Source organism: Physeter macrocephalus, chromosome 18 (genome assembly GCF_002837175.3).
Source record: "Physeter macrocephalus isolate SW-GA chromosome 18, ASM283717v5, whole genome shotgun sequence".
Classification (NCBI taxonomy): domain Eukaryota; kingdom Metazoa; phylum Chordata; class Mammalia; order Artiodactyla; family Physeteridae; genus Physeter; species Physeter macrocephalus.
Window position 1 is genome coordinate 86912832 of NC_041231.1, and position 20520 is coordinate 86933351.

Here is a 20520-nt window from a genome sequence, read left to right on the forward strand (position 1 = left end):
TGCAAGAGGGAAGAGATATGGGAACATATGTATATGTATAACTGATTCACTTTGTTGTAAAGCAGAAACTAACACACCATTGTAAAACAGTTTACTCCAATAAAGATGTAAAAAAAAAAGCAAACAAAAACACATTCACACAAAGTCTTATACATGAATTTCCATAGCAGCATTATTCATAATAGGAAAAACTGGGAAAAATTCAAATGCCCATCAACAGATTAATGGATAAACAAAATGTGGTATATACACACAATGGAATATTATTCAGCCTTAAAAAGAAATGAAGTGCTAATAAATGTTACATGTGTGAACCTTGAAAGTGAAAGAAGCCAAACACAAACAGCCACATACTGTATGACTATTTATGTGAAATGTTCAGAATAGGCAAATTCATAGACAAAAGAGATCAGGGGCTGGGGAAAGGGTGGAATGAGGAGTGACTGCTCAGTGTGTACAAAGCTTCTTTTGGGGTGATGAAAATATTCTGGAATTAGATAGCTGTGATGGTTGCACAACATTGTGAATATACTAAAAACTACTGAATTATACACTTAAATGGTTAAATTTTATGTTATGTGAATTTTACTCCAATAAAACAAGAGTGGCATAACCCACACAAAAACTTGCATGCAAATGTTTATAAATGCTTTATGCATAATCTTCAAAAATTCAAAGCAATCAAGATGTCCTTCAATAGGTAAATGAATAAACAAATGGTGTACGTCCAACTACTGTGGATCCAATACCATCCAACAAAAAGGAATGAGAGATTAATTCACACAATATGGATGAATCTTAAATCCTTTTCGCTAATTGAAAGAAGCAAACTGAAAAGGCTACATACTACATGATTCCATTAATGACGTTCTACCAGAAAGGCAAAACTAGAGGGATGGAAAACAGATCAGTGGTTGCCAGTAGTTTGGGGAGAGGAAGGTATTTGACTAGGGGAAGCACAGAAGATTTTTTAGGGTGATGGAACTAACCTGTATCATATTGTAGTTTGGATACACAAAACTATGCAACTTTACAACATAAACAATGAACTTCAATAAATTAGAATTTTTAAAAACCCAATCAGGAGATTGGGGGATCTTAGGATAGATTTTAAGATGTGAAAAAAGATTCTAATTGTGTTACAAATGTATGACATGAACTCACTAAGGAGGATGGAGAATAAAGGGAATGATTTAAGTATCTCTGGAAATGACTGGAAACCGTAAGACTCAGACAAAAGGAACTAACTTCACATAGCACTCTAGTTTGTATATTTGTTTCTCTTGGGAATACGAGAAACAAATTCTGAAACAGCTGTACATGTACACTGGAGTTGAACAGATAAGTAAATGGATGGTAGACTGTGAGTGCCAGGTTTCTCACTATTGGGCAGGGAAGTTACAAATAAGCTAGAGGGAAGGTTAAAATGATACACATGGTATTGGCTTAGAGTCAGAGACATCAGCATGTATTCACCTTTATCTTAATATAGATATGGATGGATACAGAAATAATTATAGATATGTATGGATATTTTGGTTAGTATACATATATAGTACAGTCTAACACTGGCAACTGAGAGAGTCCAGAAGCAGTGACACCTCAGTGACAATGAGCACACCCTATGTTGTTGACTCCAGGACTGGGACAGAGAAAATACAAGATGAACCTGGAGCATCTTGTATTGACAGAAAGTAAGAAAATGTTTTAAAAAAATAATGGGGAAATGGGTAGGGGGAATGTCAAAGGAACACAGGACCCAACCTAAGAGCACCCAATGGCCAAAGCTGAAATAATTTGAGCAATAAAATAGTGTGCTATTGTATTATAACCCAAAGTATAAAATAAATATCACCGTATCCATATTGATATAAATAACTGAATAAATAAATAGGGGATAGAAAACTAATCTCCCTTACAGAGAATTCCAAATAATTTATATAGCTACTCTCCCCTGCAGGATGGGGAGGTAAATTTCCCCTCCTCCCACTCCTTCTATGGGCTATGCTTAGTGACTTGCTTCAAAGAATAGAATATGGAAGGGGAGGTAACCTTACAGTGGGGAAACCTGGTAAATAATACCTCAGTCAGGTGATCAAGAATAATATCATCAGTGATAAGTCATGTTAACAGCATGTATCCTTGATATGAGATGTATCCTTGATGTGATGAGATTGGGATTTCTGTGGTCTTTCGTACCCAAACCTATAACCCCAGTCTAATCATGAGAAAAAAAAATTAGAAAAATCCCAATTGAGGGGCATTCCACAAAATACCTGACCAGGTCAAGGTCATCAAAAACAAGGAAAGCCTGAGGAAAATGCATAGATCAAAGGACACTAGGGAAACATGACATGTAAATGTAACATGGCATCCTGGAAAGAATCTTGGAACAGAAAAAGAACATGAGGGGAAAACAGTGAAATCCTAATAAAGTGTAGTGTTTAGTTAATAGTAATGTACCAGTGTTGGTTTCTTAATTGCGATAAACATACCATAGTAGTATAAGACGTTAACAATAGGGGAAACTAGGTCAGGGGTATTCAGGAACTCTCTATACTATCTTTACAACTTTTCTGTAGATTTAAATTTAAATAGATCTAAAAATATTTAGAATTAAAAGTTTATCTTTTAAAAAGAGAAAGACTTAAGCACAATGTGTGCACCTCATTTGGGGCTAATTCAAACAAACAAACAAAAAAAGTGGAGGAGCCTTCCTGAAGAAGTAGTTGATCCAAGTCTCAGGTGGGGAATACATAGTGAGCAGAAAGGCAGTTATGCCAGGAAACAAGGAAGGTCTCTGAAAATACAGCAAAAAGACACAGAAGCTGACTTAAAGGTCTTCCCGTTAGCAAAATTTTGGATAATTCGAGAATCAAAAGAATGGTGACAGTAATGCATATAACATGCTGAATTTTTAAAAGAATCCTTGAGGACATAAAAATATTGATAAGGGGAGAAATGTACCTTAACATTATGCAGATACCGCCTTAACCTAAGTGATCAAACTTAACCAATAGTGGGACAAAGTGACATAATGTACCTTCTGATGTGATGCAATGGGGGATACATATGTGATACTCATGCCAACAATGCTTAATCATAATCTAATCATAAGAAAATAACTAGCCAAATCTTAATTGTGAACATTCTACAAAGCAACTGACCTTCACTCTTTAAAAATGTCAATGTTAAAAAACACAAAAAGGTGGATGTAGTATTCAATACCACAATTTATTTATCCATTGTACCTTTTTTTTTGATATTTGAGTTATTTTCAGTTTTTGACTACTATAAATTATTCAGCTATGAACATTCATGTACATGATTTAGGACACTTGTGTATGTATCACTGTTGAGAATTTACCTGGGAAGGGAATTATGGGCTCATAACATATATATCTTCAATTTAGTTAATACCAAACTTATTTCCAAAGTCATCATACCAACTTAAATTAAGGGGTTAATTGTACAAAGTTCTATACTTTTGTGTGGTTGGACCTTTCTATAATTTTTTTAAAATATAAGGTTAATAAGGAGGATAATTTCCTTCTCCTAAGACATACTACCAAAGGGGGCAAAAAGAGAAAGAAGGGAGGGGGGAGGAAGAAGGAAAATAATCCTAAAAATTATATATGATTATCTCTAACATTCTTCTAAGTTTTTTTCCCTTTCCTGGATTAGTGGCTGAGTGACTGACACAGAAGAGTTGAAAAAGAAATAAAGTATGATACATTCTTACCGGCACAAGCCAACAGTATCTATCTTCAATCCCTAAGGATAGAGTTACTTTTCTTTCCTTGAATCTCAGTTTCAGAGTCCCTCACTTCTACCACAATCCTTGAAATGGCTGTGTTTACTCATTCTGAGAATACCAGCATCTTTCCCTTTATTCTCATCTATAACCCTCAAGCATTTCAGTTTAATCATCTACTAGTGAAGTACTTGCTTTCCATTCAGAAATACATTTTACTTTGCAACTACTACAAACTTGCCTCTATGTGTGTATGGTGTGTGTCTGAGCCAAAATTTCACAAAACAATAATTATTCCTACTATACATGTTTGCTGTTACTCTTATTTTGTGTATAAGCTACTCTGGTATACATATTTGCTATTCTATTTCTTTCTTTCCTTTTTAAAACGCTGTTTGCAAGCCACTGGATCGATTTCATAACTCACAATGGTCCCAAAGTTTGAAAAACACTAATTACTACAGCTTCTCTGATCCTCAGATACTGTGCCACCATCTAAATGCTAATCTTTCCCGGCAGGCTACTCAAAGCATTCCTTAGCACCAGAGGACTTTGTCCATCTGAAAATCTCGGGTCAAAGGTTATCTCCTGACAAAGGGAGTTCTCTGTGTCTCACGTGTCTCCTCTGTCCTCCTATATGGCATATAGTTCATTGTAAGTCAGTGTCTACTTTTGACCACACAGTAATACGTTTTATAACCCGTTACACACACTTAAATACACAAAAGCTTCACAAAACAAATACTTGCCCTTTCTATATATGTTGCTCTCTGATAATTTCTATTCCATCTGGGGGAAAAAATGCCTTCACTCTGAAGAAGCACTTTATTTCTATGGCTCTGGGACCCGGAAATTAAAAGAAACAATGAGAAGTGTCCAACACACAAAATGAATCTCTGTGGAGAGGACCTTCACTCTGCAGCTCGACAAAGGATACTGCAGCCTTCATCCCCAACTCCTACTTACTCCGGGAGGTAACAAGAATGGCCAAATGATTTTTATAAAATCCATTTTAAGGATGTAAAGTAGGTGCATGACGTTGTTATTAAAGAAAAAGCATGAGTCCCCAAAACCACTCTGGCAGAAACAGTCATCCTGAGTGTGTCCCAACCGATCTCTTTAACAGGGAGCAACACAGATCCCACAATGGGGAAACCTACGAGGAAAAACAGAACGGAAAAGGTAGACAAGTGCTAAAGAAAGGCCTTGATGTGCACACTTGCCTGGAACAAACCCCAGCATTGGCGATAGGACTCGAGACTTCACCTGGAGGCCAGGCCTGTCCATCCAGACACTCCCACGACTCTGTCCGGAGCGTTGTGGTGCCGCAGCCTCACAACTGACAGTGGGGCATTTCCATAAAAAGCTTTTCCGAAAGGGCAAAGCGTACTGTCAGCCAATACTCCGAAACACACTATTCAGGTTCCCACTAAACACTCACCCTCCCAACTAGCGCGGGCTGGGGCGACGAAGCCAAGGGCTGGCGGTGGGAAATGACGCAACAGAGGCGCCGGGAATCCTGTGCAACCAGCCGCTCCCGCCGTCTCCATGAAAACAGCCAGATTGGTCCCCGCGCTCAAGGCAGCGGTTTTTGATCTGGACCTAGGAACAAAGGGTCAAGCTTGGCACTCTAAGTCCGCCTGTCTTCCTGCTAGCAATCCAGTTTTGTTTATCCTCCCATGTCTTCGTCTTCTTGGCAGAGAATAACGCCTGCGTAAAACCAGAGTCTCAGGTTCCATTTATGTTGTTTAGGAATATAATCTGGGTACCCTTACCAAGGCATATTTAACATCCAGAGCAGATAATTTTTTTTAACACTTCTCTCCTCCGTACAAGAAAAATTATTTTCAGTAATAATCCTGAAATGGAATGAATAATAATGGCCAGTGAAATAGTCTTTATTTCACTTCACATATAATTATGAAAGTTTTAAAAAAGTTTTTAATATAGGCCAAAAAGTTTTTAAATAATGGATTGGTATTTTTAATTACATGAATGTTTTTATGGGAAAGATGAAAAAAACTCACCTAAATATTAGTGTGTTGCAGTAATGAATAATAACTTCATAGTTTCTGTTTTTGAGTCTTCTGCAAATTTCTCAATGACTGACAAAATTTATCCTGTTTGTATAGTCACCTTCAATAGACAGTATAGCCAGATTTGTCAATTTATCATCCCTTGTAGCTGATTGAAGAACTCTTTATTTATTTTTTTAGCATCTTTATTGGAGTATAATTGCTTTACAATGGTGTGTTAGTTTCTGCTGTATATTTCACTTCACATATAATTATGAAAGTTTTAAAAAAGTTTTTAATATAGGCCAAAAAGTTTTTAAATAATGGATTGGTATTTTTAATTACATGAATGTTTTTATGGGAAAGATGAAAAAAACTCACCTAAATATTAGTGTGTTGCAGTAATGAATAATAACTTCATAGTTTCTGTTTTTGAGTCTTCTGCAAATTTCTCAATGACTGACAAAATTTATCCTGTTTGTATAGTCACCTTCAATAGACAGTATAGCCAGATTTGTCAATTTATCATCCCTTGTAGCTGATTGAAGAACTCTTTATTTATTTTTTTAGCATCTTTATTGGAGTATAATTGCTTTACAATGGTGTTAGTTTCTGCTTTATAAGAAAGTGAATCAGCTATACATACACATATATCCCCATATCTCTTCCCTCTTGCAGCTCCTTCCCACCCTCCCTATCCCACCCCTCTAGGTGGTCACAAAGCACCGAGCTGATCTCCCTGTGCTATGTGGCTGCTTCCCACTAGCTATTTTACATTTGGTAGTGTGTATATGTCCATGCCACTCTCTCACTTTGTCCCAGCTTACCCTTCCCCCTCCCCATGTCCTCAAGTCCATTCTCTACATCTGCATCTTTATTCCTGTCCTGCCCCTAGGTTCTTCATAACCTTTTTTTTTTTTAGATTCCATATATATGTGTTAGCATACGGTATTTGTTTTTCTCTTTCTGACTTACTTCACTCTGTATGACAGACTCTAGGTCCACCAATGAGCATTGTGGTACATGACTCTTTTTGAATTATGGCTTTCTCAGGGTATATGCCCAGTAGTGGGATTGCTGGGTCATATGGTAGGAAGAATGCTTTATTTTATTAAATTCATTTTAAGAAGTTTCTTTCACATGAAGCAACAGATATACAAATTGGGAAAATCTTAAAGGTAAGTTTAGTAGAAGTTCATAAAAGTCCTATTTCAAATTTCACAGCAATTGTTTACAAATGGATTTTAAATTTCTCTGTAGTACAAAAATTGTAAACACACAAAGTCCAAGAAGTCACATAGAAAGGTGTAAGTTAAGTATGCTCAGCATTTCCTCTGTTTTTAAGATTAAAATTTTTTTCTTGTCCCTCTTCTTCCAACCAATGTCTCCTCCTTATATTGCTTAAACTCCTTATATTCAGGAGACCCTTTCCCCCTTAAAGAACACAAGATTTAATTCTAGCCTTGTATCTGTCTGTGTCATTTCACTCTTCATTCCATGATTTGTAAAAGGAAATGACAGTTATGTCATGGAAGAGGGATGAGTAGGAATGTCCAGGAATCAGTCCCTCCATAGAAACAACTATTGAGCTCACAGGACTGTGTGAAGCAACTCTTTTGGAAATCTGGGGTCTAGTCAAACACTTGCAGAGTCCAGAAGAGAGAGTGATGAAGAGATTGATAAATTTTGGTGAATCTCACTGTTTCATGCAATGGCTACCATGCCCCATCTCCTAGCACTATGGCAGGCAGCCAGTGGGAACTATGGGCCTTGCTCCTGGTGTAGGTTGCTGGTGCTGTGGTAGGCAATAAAGACCCTGCACTCTAAAAATTGGGGTTTAATATTTTGACTGATGATCACTGATTTTGATTGCTGAGGAGCCAGTACAGAGTCCAGCCATAGTTTTAACTCCAAAGAGCTGAAATGGCTTCCCAACCCCTAGGGGATTTTAAAAAACAGTGCTTCACCCCATAAGCTTTGGTGTGTTGTGCTTTTGTTTTCATTCTTCTCAAGTTATTTTCTTATTTCCTTTGTGATTTCTTTTATGATCCATTGGTTGTTTAAGACTATGTTATTTAATTTCTACATAGTTATGAATTTTCTAATTTTCCTTCTGTTATTGATTTCTAGTTTCATTCCATTTTGATCAGAAAATATTCTTTGTATGATATTAATCTTTTAAAAATTGTTAATGTTTTTATTGTGGTCTAACGTATGCTCTATCCTGGAGAATGTTCCATGTTCACTTGAGAAGAATGTGTGTTCTGCTGTTGTTGGGTGAAATGTTCTACATATATATTTTGTTAGGTCTAACTGGTTTATATTGTTGCTCAAATCCTCTATTTTTTTTAAACTAATCTGTCTGGTTGCTCTATTCATTAAAGAATTCCATCTGCAATAGCATCAAAAATAATAAAATACCTAAGAAGAAATTTAGCCAAGGAGGCAAAAGATTTGTACTTCAAAAAGTACAAAACATTGCTGAAAGAAATTAAAGAAGACCTAAGTAAATGGAAAGACATACCATGTTGATGAATTGAAAGACAATATTAAGATGGCAATACTACTCAAAGCAGATTCGATGTATTCCCTGTCAAAATCCCAACAATGTTTTTTACAGAAATAGAAAAACCCATCCTAAAACTTATATGGAATCTCAAGGGACCCTCAAAACCAAACCAAATTTTGAAAAGGAACAAGTTGGAAGATTCATACTTCCTAATTTCAAAACTTACCACAAAGCTACACAGTGGTAATCTCAACAGTGTGGTGCCGGAATAGGGATATACGTCTAGACCAATGGAATAGAAAAGAAAGCCCAGAAAAAACAAATTCCACATATATATCAACTGATTTTCAACCAGTGCTAAGACTACATAATTGGGAAGTAACAGTCTTTTCCAACAAATGGTACTGGGCAAACTGGATATCCACATGCAAAATAATGAAGTTGTACCCTTACTTTACACCAAATACAAAAAATAATTCAAAATGTTTCAAAGATCTAAATTTAAGAGTTAAACTATAAAACTCTTAGGATAAAATATAGGTAAAAATCTTCATGACCAGAATAGGATCCTGATTTTATTTGCCTTTACTTCTCTTGATGGAATTTGGGAAGTGTCCTGCATTTTAATTGCATCTAAGCATCTAGACTGTGCAAAAAAGCCTGTTTCTCCAGAGATGGTCTGAGGACCATCTGCATTAGAATTACCTGGGATGCCCCCTGAAAATGCAGTGTTTCTGGGACTTTCCTCTGACCAACGAGTGCGAAGTCTGGGAATCTGCATTTTTACCAGCTCTGCAGGTATGCTGTTTAAAACTAAACCACTGGTTCGGACTATACTGCATAGAATGTATTAAGATCTTCAGGACCTTTCTAGGGTCTCCAGCATCAACTTTCTCAGGCCTCTAGCATCATCTTCTCAATCTCGGCGTCACACGCACCAGGGAAAGTGCTTTGAAGAAATCTCCAGGAAAATGAGTCTGAACACAACCTGGCGGTCCCTGACTCTGCAGCGCAGGCGCAGAGCCACGGCCTCTGGTATGCTGCCCATTCTCCTCATCGTCTCTGTTCTCTAACAGATCGTCTGCTCCAGGAGAATTAGGTCGGGGCCGTTGATCAGGCAATGACTGGCCCCACATACTGACAAGGACACGACCAGGGGTCTGAGTGGAAGAGTGTTTGTGACCTTGGGAACCTTGGTGAGCGCGGCAGCAATGGGTCGACGCAAGGGTTTCCCATTAATCCTTCCGGCTTCCTCAAGCCCAGCGCACTAAGGTTCCGTCGAAGCGTGGGTCCGGCCCAGGGTGTGTCCCGGCGCTCGCCCCGAGGCGGCCGGTGAGTGGGGCACGCAGGGCTCCGGGGCCCGGGGCCTGGACGGGTGGGCCTGGAGGCTCTAGGAAGTGGTCTTGCGGAAACACTCAACTCTCTAGGGGGTAGACCGGCGAGAGATCCAAGGGTGGTCTGGCCGCAGATCCGGACGAGAGGTGCCTCCGCGGCTGGGACGCGGCACCGTGTCTCTGCGCGGCGCACAGCGGTCGCCTTGCGGGTGGGCACAACCTAGTCCCTCAGCTGCATTGACAGCAGGTGGTGTTCTCCAGTGAAGCCCTGGGAGATGGAAAAGCTCAGAGTTTCATTCCGCTCCGCTCTAGCTGGGCGAGGAAGGGCTTCTGTACTCAGGGTGTTTCCCAGATGCTTACCGTGTGCCAGGCACTGTTCTAAGAGTTTTTACCAGCGTCAACTCATTTAATCCTCGCGTTAACCCCATGAGATGTACGATTATTATCCTCATGTTATAGATTTTAAAATTGAGGCACACAGAGATGAAGTACCTTACTTAAAGTTACAGAGCTTGAGAGTAATAGTATTTATTTTATGGTTCTGATGATGACGGTTGTACTTCAGTATAGTAGGTGTTGTTAGGGGTATTGACAAATGCTGTATATCAAATTCTGTGAATTTGTTGTGACTTTGAACCAATCTCAAGGACACTGTTGTCTGAAGACCATCTTTTGGTAGGCCTGAAGACTTGACTGTCTCTGTTTTAGAGTTGAACAGAGGCTGCCTAGGCCCTCCTGCTGACTCTTGTGCATTCGCAAAGGCTCCAGGAAGTAGTCAGCCTGATACCAGAAAGCAAAGCACCAGAAGAAGAGCTATACCAGAACCTTCAGAACCTGCTTCCGTCTGAATTAGATAATTTCTTAATATTCAAGGGAGTATATACAAGGGAAAATTATTCCAAGATCAGCAATTGATTATAAGAGAAAGTGGCATGGTCAAAAGAATTTCAGATGGTTAGGGTAACAGGAGGGGGTCAGGGCTGTGAGGGCTGGAAAGTTAGTCATATAAAGAGGAGAATGGGGTTTGCTGGTGCTGCAGCACTTTGTGACCACTGTACTTTCCAGAATAATGATTTGGTAAGGATACAATATCTATAGACCAGTAAGGTGATCCAGATAAAACTAAAGTATGAGGAAGAAAGGAGAAAAAGAGAAAAGGAGAGGCAACATTCCACATAACGGTGGAGGAACCCCTTGTATGAAACCTGGATAAGGGTATGGTCCTAACCTTGTGGAGACAGAGACCTCCTAGCCTCTCTGAAATATATCTGGGGGCTCCCCCTTAGAACTTTGTCATATCCACGGGCTCTGCCTTCCCCATTTCATGTGCATCCTCCAAAGCCAGGAAAAAGAATGCATCTGCCACACTCTAGAACAGCAGCACAAATCCTCTGAGAGCATCTTTCCCTAAATGTATATTATCACAATTTAAAAACTAATTCATTTGAGGTAAGCACAGCAGTAATATCCCCTTATGTCGTAGATGATATTCTTTATAGTAAGCTTTGCCATTTATAACGTGTAGCATTCACAGAAGCTTTGTGAGAAAAGAAAAGCGAGTACTAGTAATGCCATTTTATAATGTGAGACCAGCTTTTCAAAAAGGTGAGTGGCTTGCCCAGAGATGCACAGTCCTGTGGTGGAGCAGTATCATCTGCCTTCTGTTTTGACTCTCAGGAAGAAGTAAGGGACTACTGCCTACTCCCTTTGAACTCACATCCCATGTGAGGAAATCGATAAGCAGACTGGATTATATGCCTCGGAACACCTAGAGAGTTTAGAGAGAGTTTGGACTCAGCCCAGACCAATTCCCTTTACCTTTTCTCATTAAAGAACTAGGGACTTAAACCCAGACATAAATGTCTACTGTCATTTTCTTTGTGTCTGGGAGGAGGTGGGGTTACTTTGGGACATTTGTTTTACCTCTTAATACCTAGGGTTGCATTCACCTGGCCCAGTGTGGACATTACTAGACCAGTGACTCTGGATACCTTAGGATAAGACCTGTTATCCCCAGATTTGCCCTTGACCAGAAAGAAAACGAAGAGGAGGTGTAAGAGGGAAAGGCAACTTTCTATCTCACTAAAAGATCGCATACCCTGGGCTTCACTGGTGGCGCAGTGGTTGAGAGTCCACCTGCCTATGCAGGGAACACGGGTTTGTGCCCTGGTCTGGGAAGATCCCACATGCCGCGCAGCGCCTAGGTCCGTGAGCCATGGCCGCTGAGCCTGCGCCTCCGGAGCCTGTGCTCCGCAAAGAAAAAAAGATCGTATACCATGTATGTTAAGGATTCTTCCTTCTTTTCTGGAAGTTTGTGCCATCTCACCAAGTGGAGACATATGTATTTCTCTTTTCAGAGAATGTCCCTTCTTAGGTGAGTGTGGCAGATTTTGCCCAGTATGGGATTAGTCCCTGGTTGCCTGCTGACTGCTTTTGATGTCTTCCTCAGCACTCCCTTGCTCTATTTCAGCATTAGGCGATTGGCCTCTTTCTCAAACAGTTTCCTCTGAAACATGGACCTTAGGCTCTCACATGTCTCTGGGGATTTGAAAAAGAGTCTGTTCATTCTAGTCTTATCCCCTTAGTCTAGGCAGATGGGTCTGTGCCTCAGAGTTTGGAATCTAAAATTAAATTCCAGGAATCAGACAGCTCTGGACTAATCAAGTCCAACATCTTCCTTTTACAGATGAGGATACATAAAACCAGACTGGTTATTTTTCCTTGGTTTTTATTTAGCTACCAACAGAGCTATGATCAAAATCCAGATTACTTGGTAAATATAATACCAAGTAATTATTTATACCACGGGGCCTCTATCTGGTGTTTCACTGATTTATGCCAAGGGTGCCAATTGCTTTGTGGTGGCACTTTAGTGGAAGCCAGGAAATTTAATCCTTAGTTTACACAGATAGGGCTTTTAGTGTGGTTGGGACTTATTGCAGCCTCTCAGGATAGTCATCTCTCAGAGGTAGTCACTCTTGTGTCAAGGTCATGCTGGTGTCCTGGGATCAGTGGAGTTTAGTTTCTTGGCCCTTTAGAGGCCATATGAATGGAAAGCATGACTCAAGTGTTCTTTCCCTGCCTGTTGAGAAGCAGTAAGTATGATGTAGTGTAGTGAGTTTGAGTCCAGGATTTATCACTTGGCCTTGGGTCAAATTACTTATCCTTTCTGTACCTCAAATTCTTCATTTGTATTGTGGAAATAATAATAGTAACCCTCTCATTGTTGTGAGACAAAAATGAGTCTGTATTCATAAAGTGCTTAGAATAGGCAGACTCAAGAGAAAAGACCAAAAAAGGGCCTTTCCAGAGGCTGCACCTCCAACTCAGGTTCCTTTCACAGTTGGGTTCTTTTTTTTTTTTTTTTTTTTTTAATGTAGAAACTTTCCCCAATGTGGTTTCTGTGTGTCTGTCATAGGTGTCACGTATACAAACACATAATGCATAATACAGTTACACATGTCATGAGCTTATTTGAAATGCAAAAACAACTACATCTTGGGACTCTTGTACTGCACACTATATACACATCAAATTATAATTATCTTATATCAAATTGGCATATTTTACCAATCATCAAGGTATTAATAAGCATGAGAGTAAACCCTCAACTTCAAATTGGCTCTCTCCTTTGAACTCTGTCCTAGTTCTCTCTGTTCAGGAGATCCTGTCTACTTTTAGATGTCCTATGTTTTAATGGTTCTAGTGAGTCAGTTTATAAAGATCTTCACATTTCAGATCTTCCTGGTTTCCCTTTGTCTCCAAAAACCTGAACAAAATCTCTTCTCAACAATATCTCTTCTCCAAGATGGAATGTAATATGTAATAATGTAATAATATTCCACTATGTACAAAATTCCCACTGTTCCTACGTCACCTTTATGGCAGTGTGGGTGTTCTCAGATCTTCAGGGACTTCTGTTGGGGACACGGACTTTTGCTTTAAGGCTTTAGAGGCTTTGCAATTTACCACCTGAGAGAGTCACTATTTATCTATTGTGTAACTGTTAATACTTTAGTTCCATTGCACTAGAGAAGTAATTCTCTACCTTTCAAACCTACCATCCCCTTTACTATCTTGAAATAAAATTTATAGATAATATTAACTACATATAGTTATAATTTCCAGAATATCACTACGTTACCTTAACTGTAATATAAAGGAGAAAGAAAAGGAAAGTAATTTTTAATAGAATAATAGTTTTTCAGCATGTAAATGATTGGATGAAATAGACACTTGTACCTATTCATAGAATCATGTGACTACAACAGCTACAAATGCAGACTGATATGTGAATGTCGTATTTGTGAATCTAATATCATGAGTCGCTTGATTTTCCTAAAATGGCGAACAATTCCGAATATCATTCAAAGAAAAAGAAGTATATTTCCTTGATTTTCCAATACATAGCAAAGTTGTGCAAAATACTTTGTATTTATTTGTAAAGTAGTTCCAGTCTCAGGTTACCATTAACAACTCTTTTGAAAGTCTGGCAGAATAAGGGACATTCTTTGTTTTACAGGAATCCCTGGCCCTCACTAAATTCTAATAGCCCCATCCAATCAACATGACAACCAAAACTAAAACCAAAACCAAACCAAACAAAAAAACCCACACACACAAACCCTCACAAATTCCCAAAACTCTCCCTAGGAGGTGATATTGCTGCCTTGAGAATTACTGTAATAGAGGAGAGAAGTAACAGTGAACTGCCAACAGAATAATGATGGAGTAGCTTAAGGATCTGGGCTGCAAGAATGTAGGCCAGCCAACCGAAGCAGTAAGACAAATGCCTACTAAGGAATGTTAGCACCAAAAAGTATGCAACTGGATTTTATTGCAAGGTTCTAAATAAATTAGAAATTCTGACTTCTCAGTCAACCCAGTGGTAGAGTTTTGTGTTCCCTGCTTTTAGTTGAAAGGCATGTTCTTGGCAAAGCTGGACACAGACAGCATTGTCATGTTGCTCTTGAGGTTCTCCATGGATGGCTTCTTCGTGAACACCCTCCAGGATTCATTTGCACATGTGGGAGGTTCCCAGTCTCTGAGAAAGGCAAGACTTGTGAAACCAGATCAACTCTTAACCTAGTGGATCTTAAATTGTGCTGTGAGCAGAAACATTAGGGGAGCTATTATACAATTTGTTGCCTACTGTCATGCCCAAGGGCTCTGAATGAATTTACAAGAGAATGGGTTAAAGAAAAAACTTCAGTGGGGAAACATAGAGTCCAGAGAAGGGCTGGAAGAGTAGGCACAGATTCCCATATCCTCCCCATTTTATCAACAGAAAGGTTGCCAGAGTCAGGATGCTCTGCTAGACACTCAGTGTAGGTCAGTATTCTAGGAGAGGGCCTTGCTGCTCTTCCTTATTATAAGGCAAGTGTTAGAACAACCTTGTGAGTGGGGAGATAAACAGACTGCTTGGTACAGTCTGAATGTTGGGTGCCAGCTTTTTACAGGAATCGTCTGGGAAAGCTAGCTGCCTAATACCTGGAAACCTTGAGATCCTTGGGAAGTGTTGGCCCTTCCAGCAGAAGGAAGAAGTCACCTGTCCTAAGGGAAGCTGAGTTTATGTTTTAGACCCTCTGGCTGTGAGAAGAACGTTTGGTAGAAAGGCTGGTCCCAGTGAACACATTTTTCAGGCAACCTAGAGAGTATTTCCAAGGTTCATTTTGGACAATTCAACTTGTCGAGTCATATGAACTTAATAAATACAAATGCCTGGGCCTCATTATACTTAACTAGGTCTGAAGTAATGCCCAGTATCTAGAGTAAGAAGTTCCATAAGTGATTCTGATGGGTATGTGTATAACCTTTCTTTTGGAACCAGTTTTAGCCCAGAACTTTCAGATACCCATTTTCTCCAGCCCCTCCTGCCACAGCCTCTAAAAATGCAAACTATGGTTTTTGTTTGTTTGTTTGGGGGTTGTTTTTTGGCCGCACCATGCGGCTTGTGGCATCTTAGTTCCCCGACCAGGGATTGAACCTAGGCCCTCGGCAGTGAAAGCGCAGAGTCCTAAACACTGGACCGCCAGGGAATTCCCACACACTATCTTTTCTATAGATCAAAGCATTAATGTTGAGCTCTCAATAGCCCTGTGTCTCCAGCATCAATAGCCTTGTGTTAAATCATTTCCAATCAGCAGGAATCTCAGCATGTGAATTGGACATGATCACCCAGTTGGAGAAAGAACAACTGTAGACACTGGATCTTCAGGGAACTGAAGAGGGGAGTGACCAAAAATATCTGTCTAGGTGAGTAGTATCATGAAAAGGCCACTAATTTGAGATTTCGGAGACATGAGTTCTAGTCTAAGCTCTTGCAATTTGCTGGGTGACTTAAGTTACTCACTCTGTTTTCTATCTGTCAAATAAGCAAGTTGGCCTTGATGAACTCTAAGTTAAAATCTGTTATGATGAGCTCTGTTAATCCTCTGAAGTCTGTGGTTGTAGACTTGTTTAGAAGAATACCTAAACTAGCTGGAAGAAGGGTTGGGGGATCAAAGGGAGATCAAATGGGGATAGCAGGGTAATAGTTAGCATTTCTGAAATTCTGTTTTCTCTCTTTGCCAAGAAAATGGTTGCATCCTAGCTTGATAGAGTCTTCCTCACTTTTTGCATTTTGGCAGGGGGGTGGTGGTTATGTTTTCTACATTTGAGAGTCTTTACTTTTCTCATCCCTTTCCTTTCTCTCATTTACCATAACTAATTGGCTACAATAGCTAATAGCTCATTTTACTTTCTAATCCCCTATTCTCTGCTCATCAATTGGTATATCTGCTCATGTCCATTTTGGGGGCTCAGCATATTACCCACGCCCCTACCTGTATTTCTTGATGTCTCTGTGCATCCACTGTGAAAACTCTGTTATCACTTCTGGCCTTGTTCACTTCTCTTTCATTGTCTCTTTTAAGTTTCTGCCCATATAAAGTTGCTAGTGTGCATGAATTGCAAATTAGTTGTCTTTTTTTTCTGCTGTTTATTTTCCTTGCTCTCCACACTAGACACAGGTGACATTTGCACTTCAAATGTCTTTCACATAGGGATATTTGAACTGAACCAAAGCATCAACACCAATCAGGCTATTTCTGAAGAACTAGAGTTTTCAGGGTCAGCAATGGAAAGTCTTCGAAGGAATACTGCCGAACGTCCTATGAATGAAGAAGCCTGTAAAAGTGAGGGCCAGTTATCAAGGCAGACAAAATGTCCTACACAGAAGAAATCTTCTTTTGTGAAAACAGCAATCAGAAAAGTGTCAATGACCCTCAAGGAAATTTTCACTAGGGAGAGAGGCCCTGAATCCAGTGAATTTAGTCTAAGCTCAAAACTTAATACACGGCAGAAAATTCCAAAGGGAGCTATGTCCCCCATATCTAGGAAAAACTCCAAAGATAATTCAGGCTTAATTAAACACCAAAAACTCTTTCCACAAAGGAAACCTTGTACATGCAATGAATGTGGTAAAGCCTTTAGTTACCAATCAGACCTTGTTGTCCACAGTAGAATTCATGGTGGAGAAAAGCCTTTTGCATGCAATGAATGTGGTAAAACTTTTAGCCGAAGTACACACCTTATTGAACATCAAAGAACTCACACTGGAGAGAAACCTTATGAATGCAGTGAATGTGGAAAAGCTTTTAGCCGGAGGACACACCTTAGTCTACATCAGAGGATCCATACTGGAGAAAAACCATATGAATGTAGTGAATGTGGAAAAGGCTTTAGCCGAAACACTAACCTTAGTCAGCATCAGCGAACTCATACTCAAGAAAAACCTTACAAATGTAATGAATGTGGGAAAGCCTTCAGTGACCGTTCAACCATAATTCAGCATCAACGAATACACACTGGAGAGAATCCCTATGAATGCAGTGAATGTGGAAAAGCTTTCAGTTGGATCTCATCTCTTATTGAACATCAGAGAACACACACTGGGGAGAACCCCTATGAGTGCAGTGACTGTGGGAAAGTATTCAGTCGGAGCTCATCCCTTGTTGAACATCAGAGAATACACACTGGAGAAAAGCCCCACGAGTGTAGAGAGTGTGGAAAGGGCTTCAGTCGGAGCTCCTCCCTTATCATTCACCAGAGAACTCATACCGGAGAGAAGCCTTACAAGTGTAGTAACTGTGGGAAAGCCTTCAGTCAGAGTTCATCTCTCATCAGACATCAGCAACTTCACACTAAAGAGTAATATCTGTGCTTTGCTTAATGTTAGCACAAGAGCACACAGCATAACCTCCCACAGCTGAAAAGAAACATATATACTTCTTTGAATTTTCCTTCCTACTAGCTAGCTCTAAGCCAGTTTCAAGCTAGCCTTCCTTCCTTTTCATAAACTAAATGCTCAAATAAGTGATCAATCCAAAAAGGGGATGACTTTTAAAACCTAACATATTCACTCTAATATTCTGGAGGGCTCCAATCTTAGAATATACAGCTACCTAACACCTTGCAGTTCCTCACCTTATCTGTTCCATGGAGCTTGGGCCCCTGAACAACCAGTGAACCCTTTCTTTCCCAACCACATCAGCTCCTTCACTTAAAAGAGGAAATCCCATGTGTGTGTATTTTCATGCTTGCTGGCTCCAGTAGCAGAAGAGAAGGAGCTGGCTTCAGATTAGGACAAAAAATTCCCACCAGTTTGGGGATAAAAAATTCAGTCTCGAATTATATGGACAAATTTTTCTCTTCCTTCCTCCCTTACCTTTTTTGCTATAGCATAGTTTCCTCAAAGTATAGCCCATAGTTCTAATGTGCCTAACTAACCCCAGTGTTATTTTATCTTATCCTTACCAAGAAGGTCCTAAAAATCTTAGTTCCTCCATTATCTTTTAAAAACTTGCTGTCCTATTTTAAAAACTTTTCTTTTTTTTCTTTTTTTTTTTTTCGGTACGAGGGCCTCTCACTGTTGTGGCCTCTCCCGTTGTGGAGCACAGGCTCCGGACGCGCAGGCTCAGCGGCCATGGCTCACGGGCCCAGCCGCTCCGCGGCATGTGGGATATTCCTAGACCGGGGCACGAACCCGTGTCCCCTGCATCGGCAGGTGGACTCGCAATCACTACGCCACCAGGGAAGCCCAAAAACTTTTCTTTTGTTTACAGACTTCATGAAACATATACCATCTGGTTCTGACTCTCACCAGCCTTGTTATGTTGATCTGTCAAAGACAAACTCAGTGCCTCTTTCTCAGTCCTTTTCCTACTTGACATTTGCAGAATTGGCACTTTTGGCCACTCCTATGCCTTAAAACGTGAGCTTCTGGGATCCATTATTCTGTGCTGATCCACACTTTTCCTCCCTACCTCCCAGCACTTCTCTGATTAACAATGATCAGCTCTGTGACTTTGGGCAAGAGTTGGACCAGAATAATTTCATTTTATTGGCTTAGAGTACTTCATTGTTATTCAATTATATTATAAGCTTCTTGAAAACAGAAATCTGGTTTTAGATCCCTATAAAACATCACACAGTGTTGAGTAGTCACTAAATGCCCCATAATTATTGCTTACTGATTCCTCTTTATCTATCCTGGGTAATCAGTCTGCTAGGATTTATTTGAAATGTCTTGATAGTTGATTTCTTTCTCTCTATTCCTACTGCTGCTGCCAAGTCCTCAGTAGTTTGGGCCTAGATTACCAGAGTAAACACATTGTCGCTGCTCTTGTCTCCCTGTCTTTATATAGCTGCCTGACTAAACTACCACTTGGTTCAGAAAGAATCCACAGTTTCCCATTGTCCCAAGGAAAAAGTTCAAAGTGCTTTAACTTGAAGACCTTGCACAGTTGGATCTATTTACTTATTTTCCATTACTCCCCAGTACAACTGGGCAGCCCTGCCCTTTGTCTCTACGACACCCTTTCTCTTCACACTTGGCTCCTCTTCAAATGATTCTGTGGCACCCTTTTACATACCCTGGTTTCCTCCCTGTATCTCCAGAAATCTATCCATACTTTATAAAAGGCCCTGGTCAGGTCCTGCCTCCTCTGTGATAATTTCAGTCCGCCCCCCCACCTTCTTAGAAGTCCTTTACAGTGATGGTTTGCCTTATTCTCCTGTATTACATACTTTCTTATTCTGTTCTCTGGTTCTGTCAGGTGCTTTTTTCCATGAACTTTTTTGAAGTTAGAAATTGTCTTAAATCTCTTAGAAGCCCCATCTAATACATAGTACAATGCAGTCCTGGATTGTAGTTTTAATCTAAATCAGAAAGGTTTAATTTAATAATGCAGTCACTTTACTCTTTTGAATGATGAGATTACCTCATAAATATTTTGGTCCTTTTTGTCCTACCTTGAATTATATACATTAAGCCTTGGGACTGACTCTCCTTCAAAGCTCCTGGGATGCTGGCCTCTTGGCTTTCCACTTCATGAGACTGTTTTCAGGAGTAGGTGGGTTTATTCATATAAAGTGATGAAAACAGTGCCTGACATATAGTAAGTGTTCAATAAATGCTAATTGTTATGATTCTATTCCTTCATATCTGCCTGTAGTCTTTCATTTCATCCCTAAAGGGTCTGTAACTCCACAGAATGGAAAACTAGGATCACAATCAAATAAGTAAGAAGATATTTCTTCTGCCATCACAGACAATTGTCATCTATTTTATTATAGCTCTATTGTGTGTCAAAAATGACTCAAGACAGCTTACAAGATATGATAAAATACAAAACTGAAAAAAATACAAATCAGTATTAAAGAAGAAAATGCCTAGAAGATCAAGATCATGACAAATTATGGTATGCCAGATAGTTATTCAGGTATGAAAGTGAGATGGTCATTTGCTTACATTGTATTTGGAAGAGGAGAAAATGTCCATTCTTCAAGGAAAGCCTAATAGAGTTAAGATGAATTTCTCCACTGGCCTTCATGTAATTATACAATGTGCTTGATAACAAAAAAATA

The 20520-nt window shown here is 39.6% G+C and overlaps 1 protein-coding gene across 1 annotated transcript in view; it reads left to right on the top strand.

The window, feature by feature from the left end:
* The window catches only part of ZSCAN31 (zinc finger and SCAN domain containing 31), a 284613-nt gene extending 266703 nt beyond the window's left edge, over window positions 1–17910 (top strand). The window contains exon 6 of the mRNA XM_055079583.1: window positions 17097–17910. Within this exon, the coding sequence (XP_054935558.1) occupies window positions 17097–17806 (710 nt within the window). The 3' untranslated portion in view covers window positions 17807–17910. The remainder of the gene's footprint in view (window positions 1–17096) is intronic.
* The last annotated feature ends 2610 nt before the right edge of the window (window positions 17911–20520 follow it).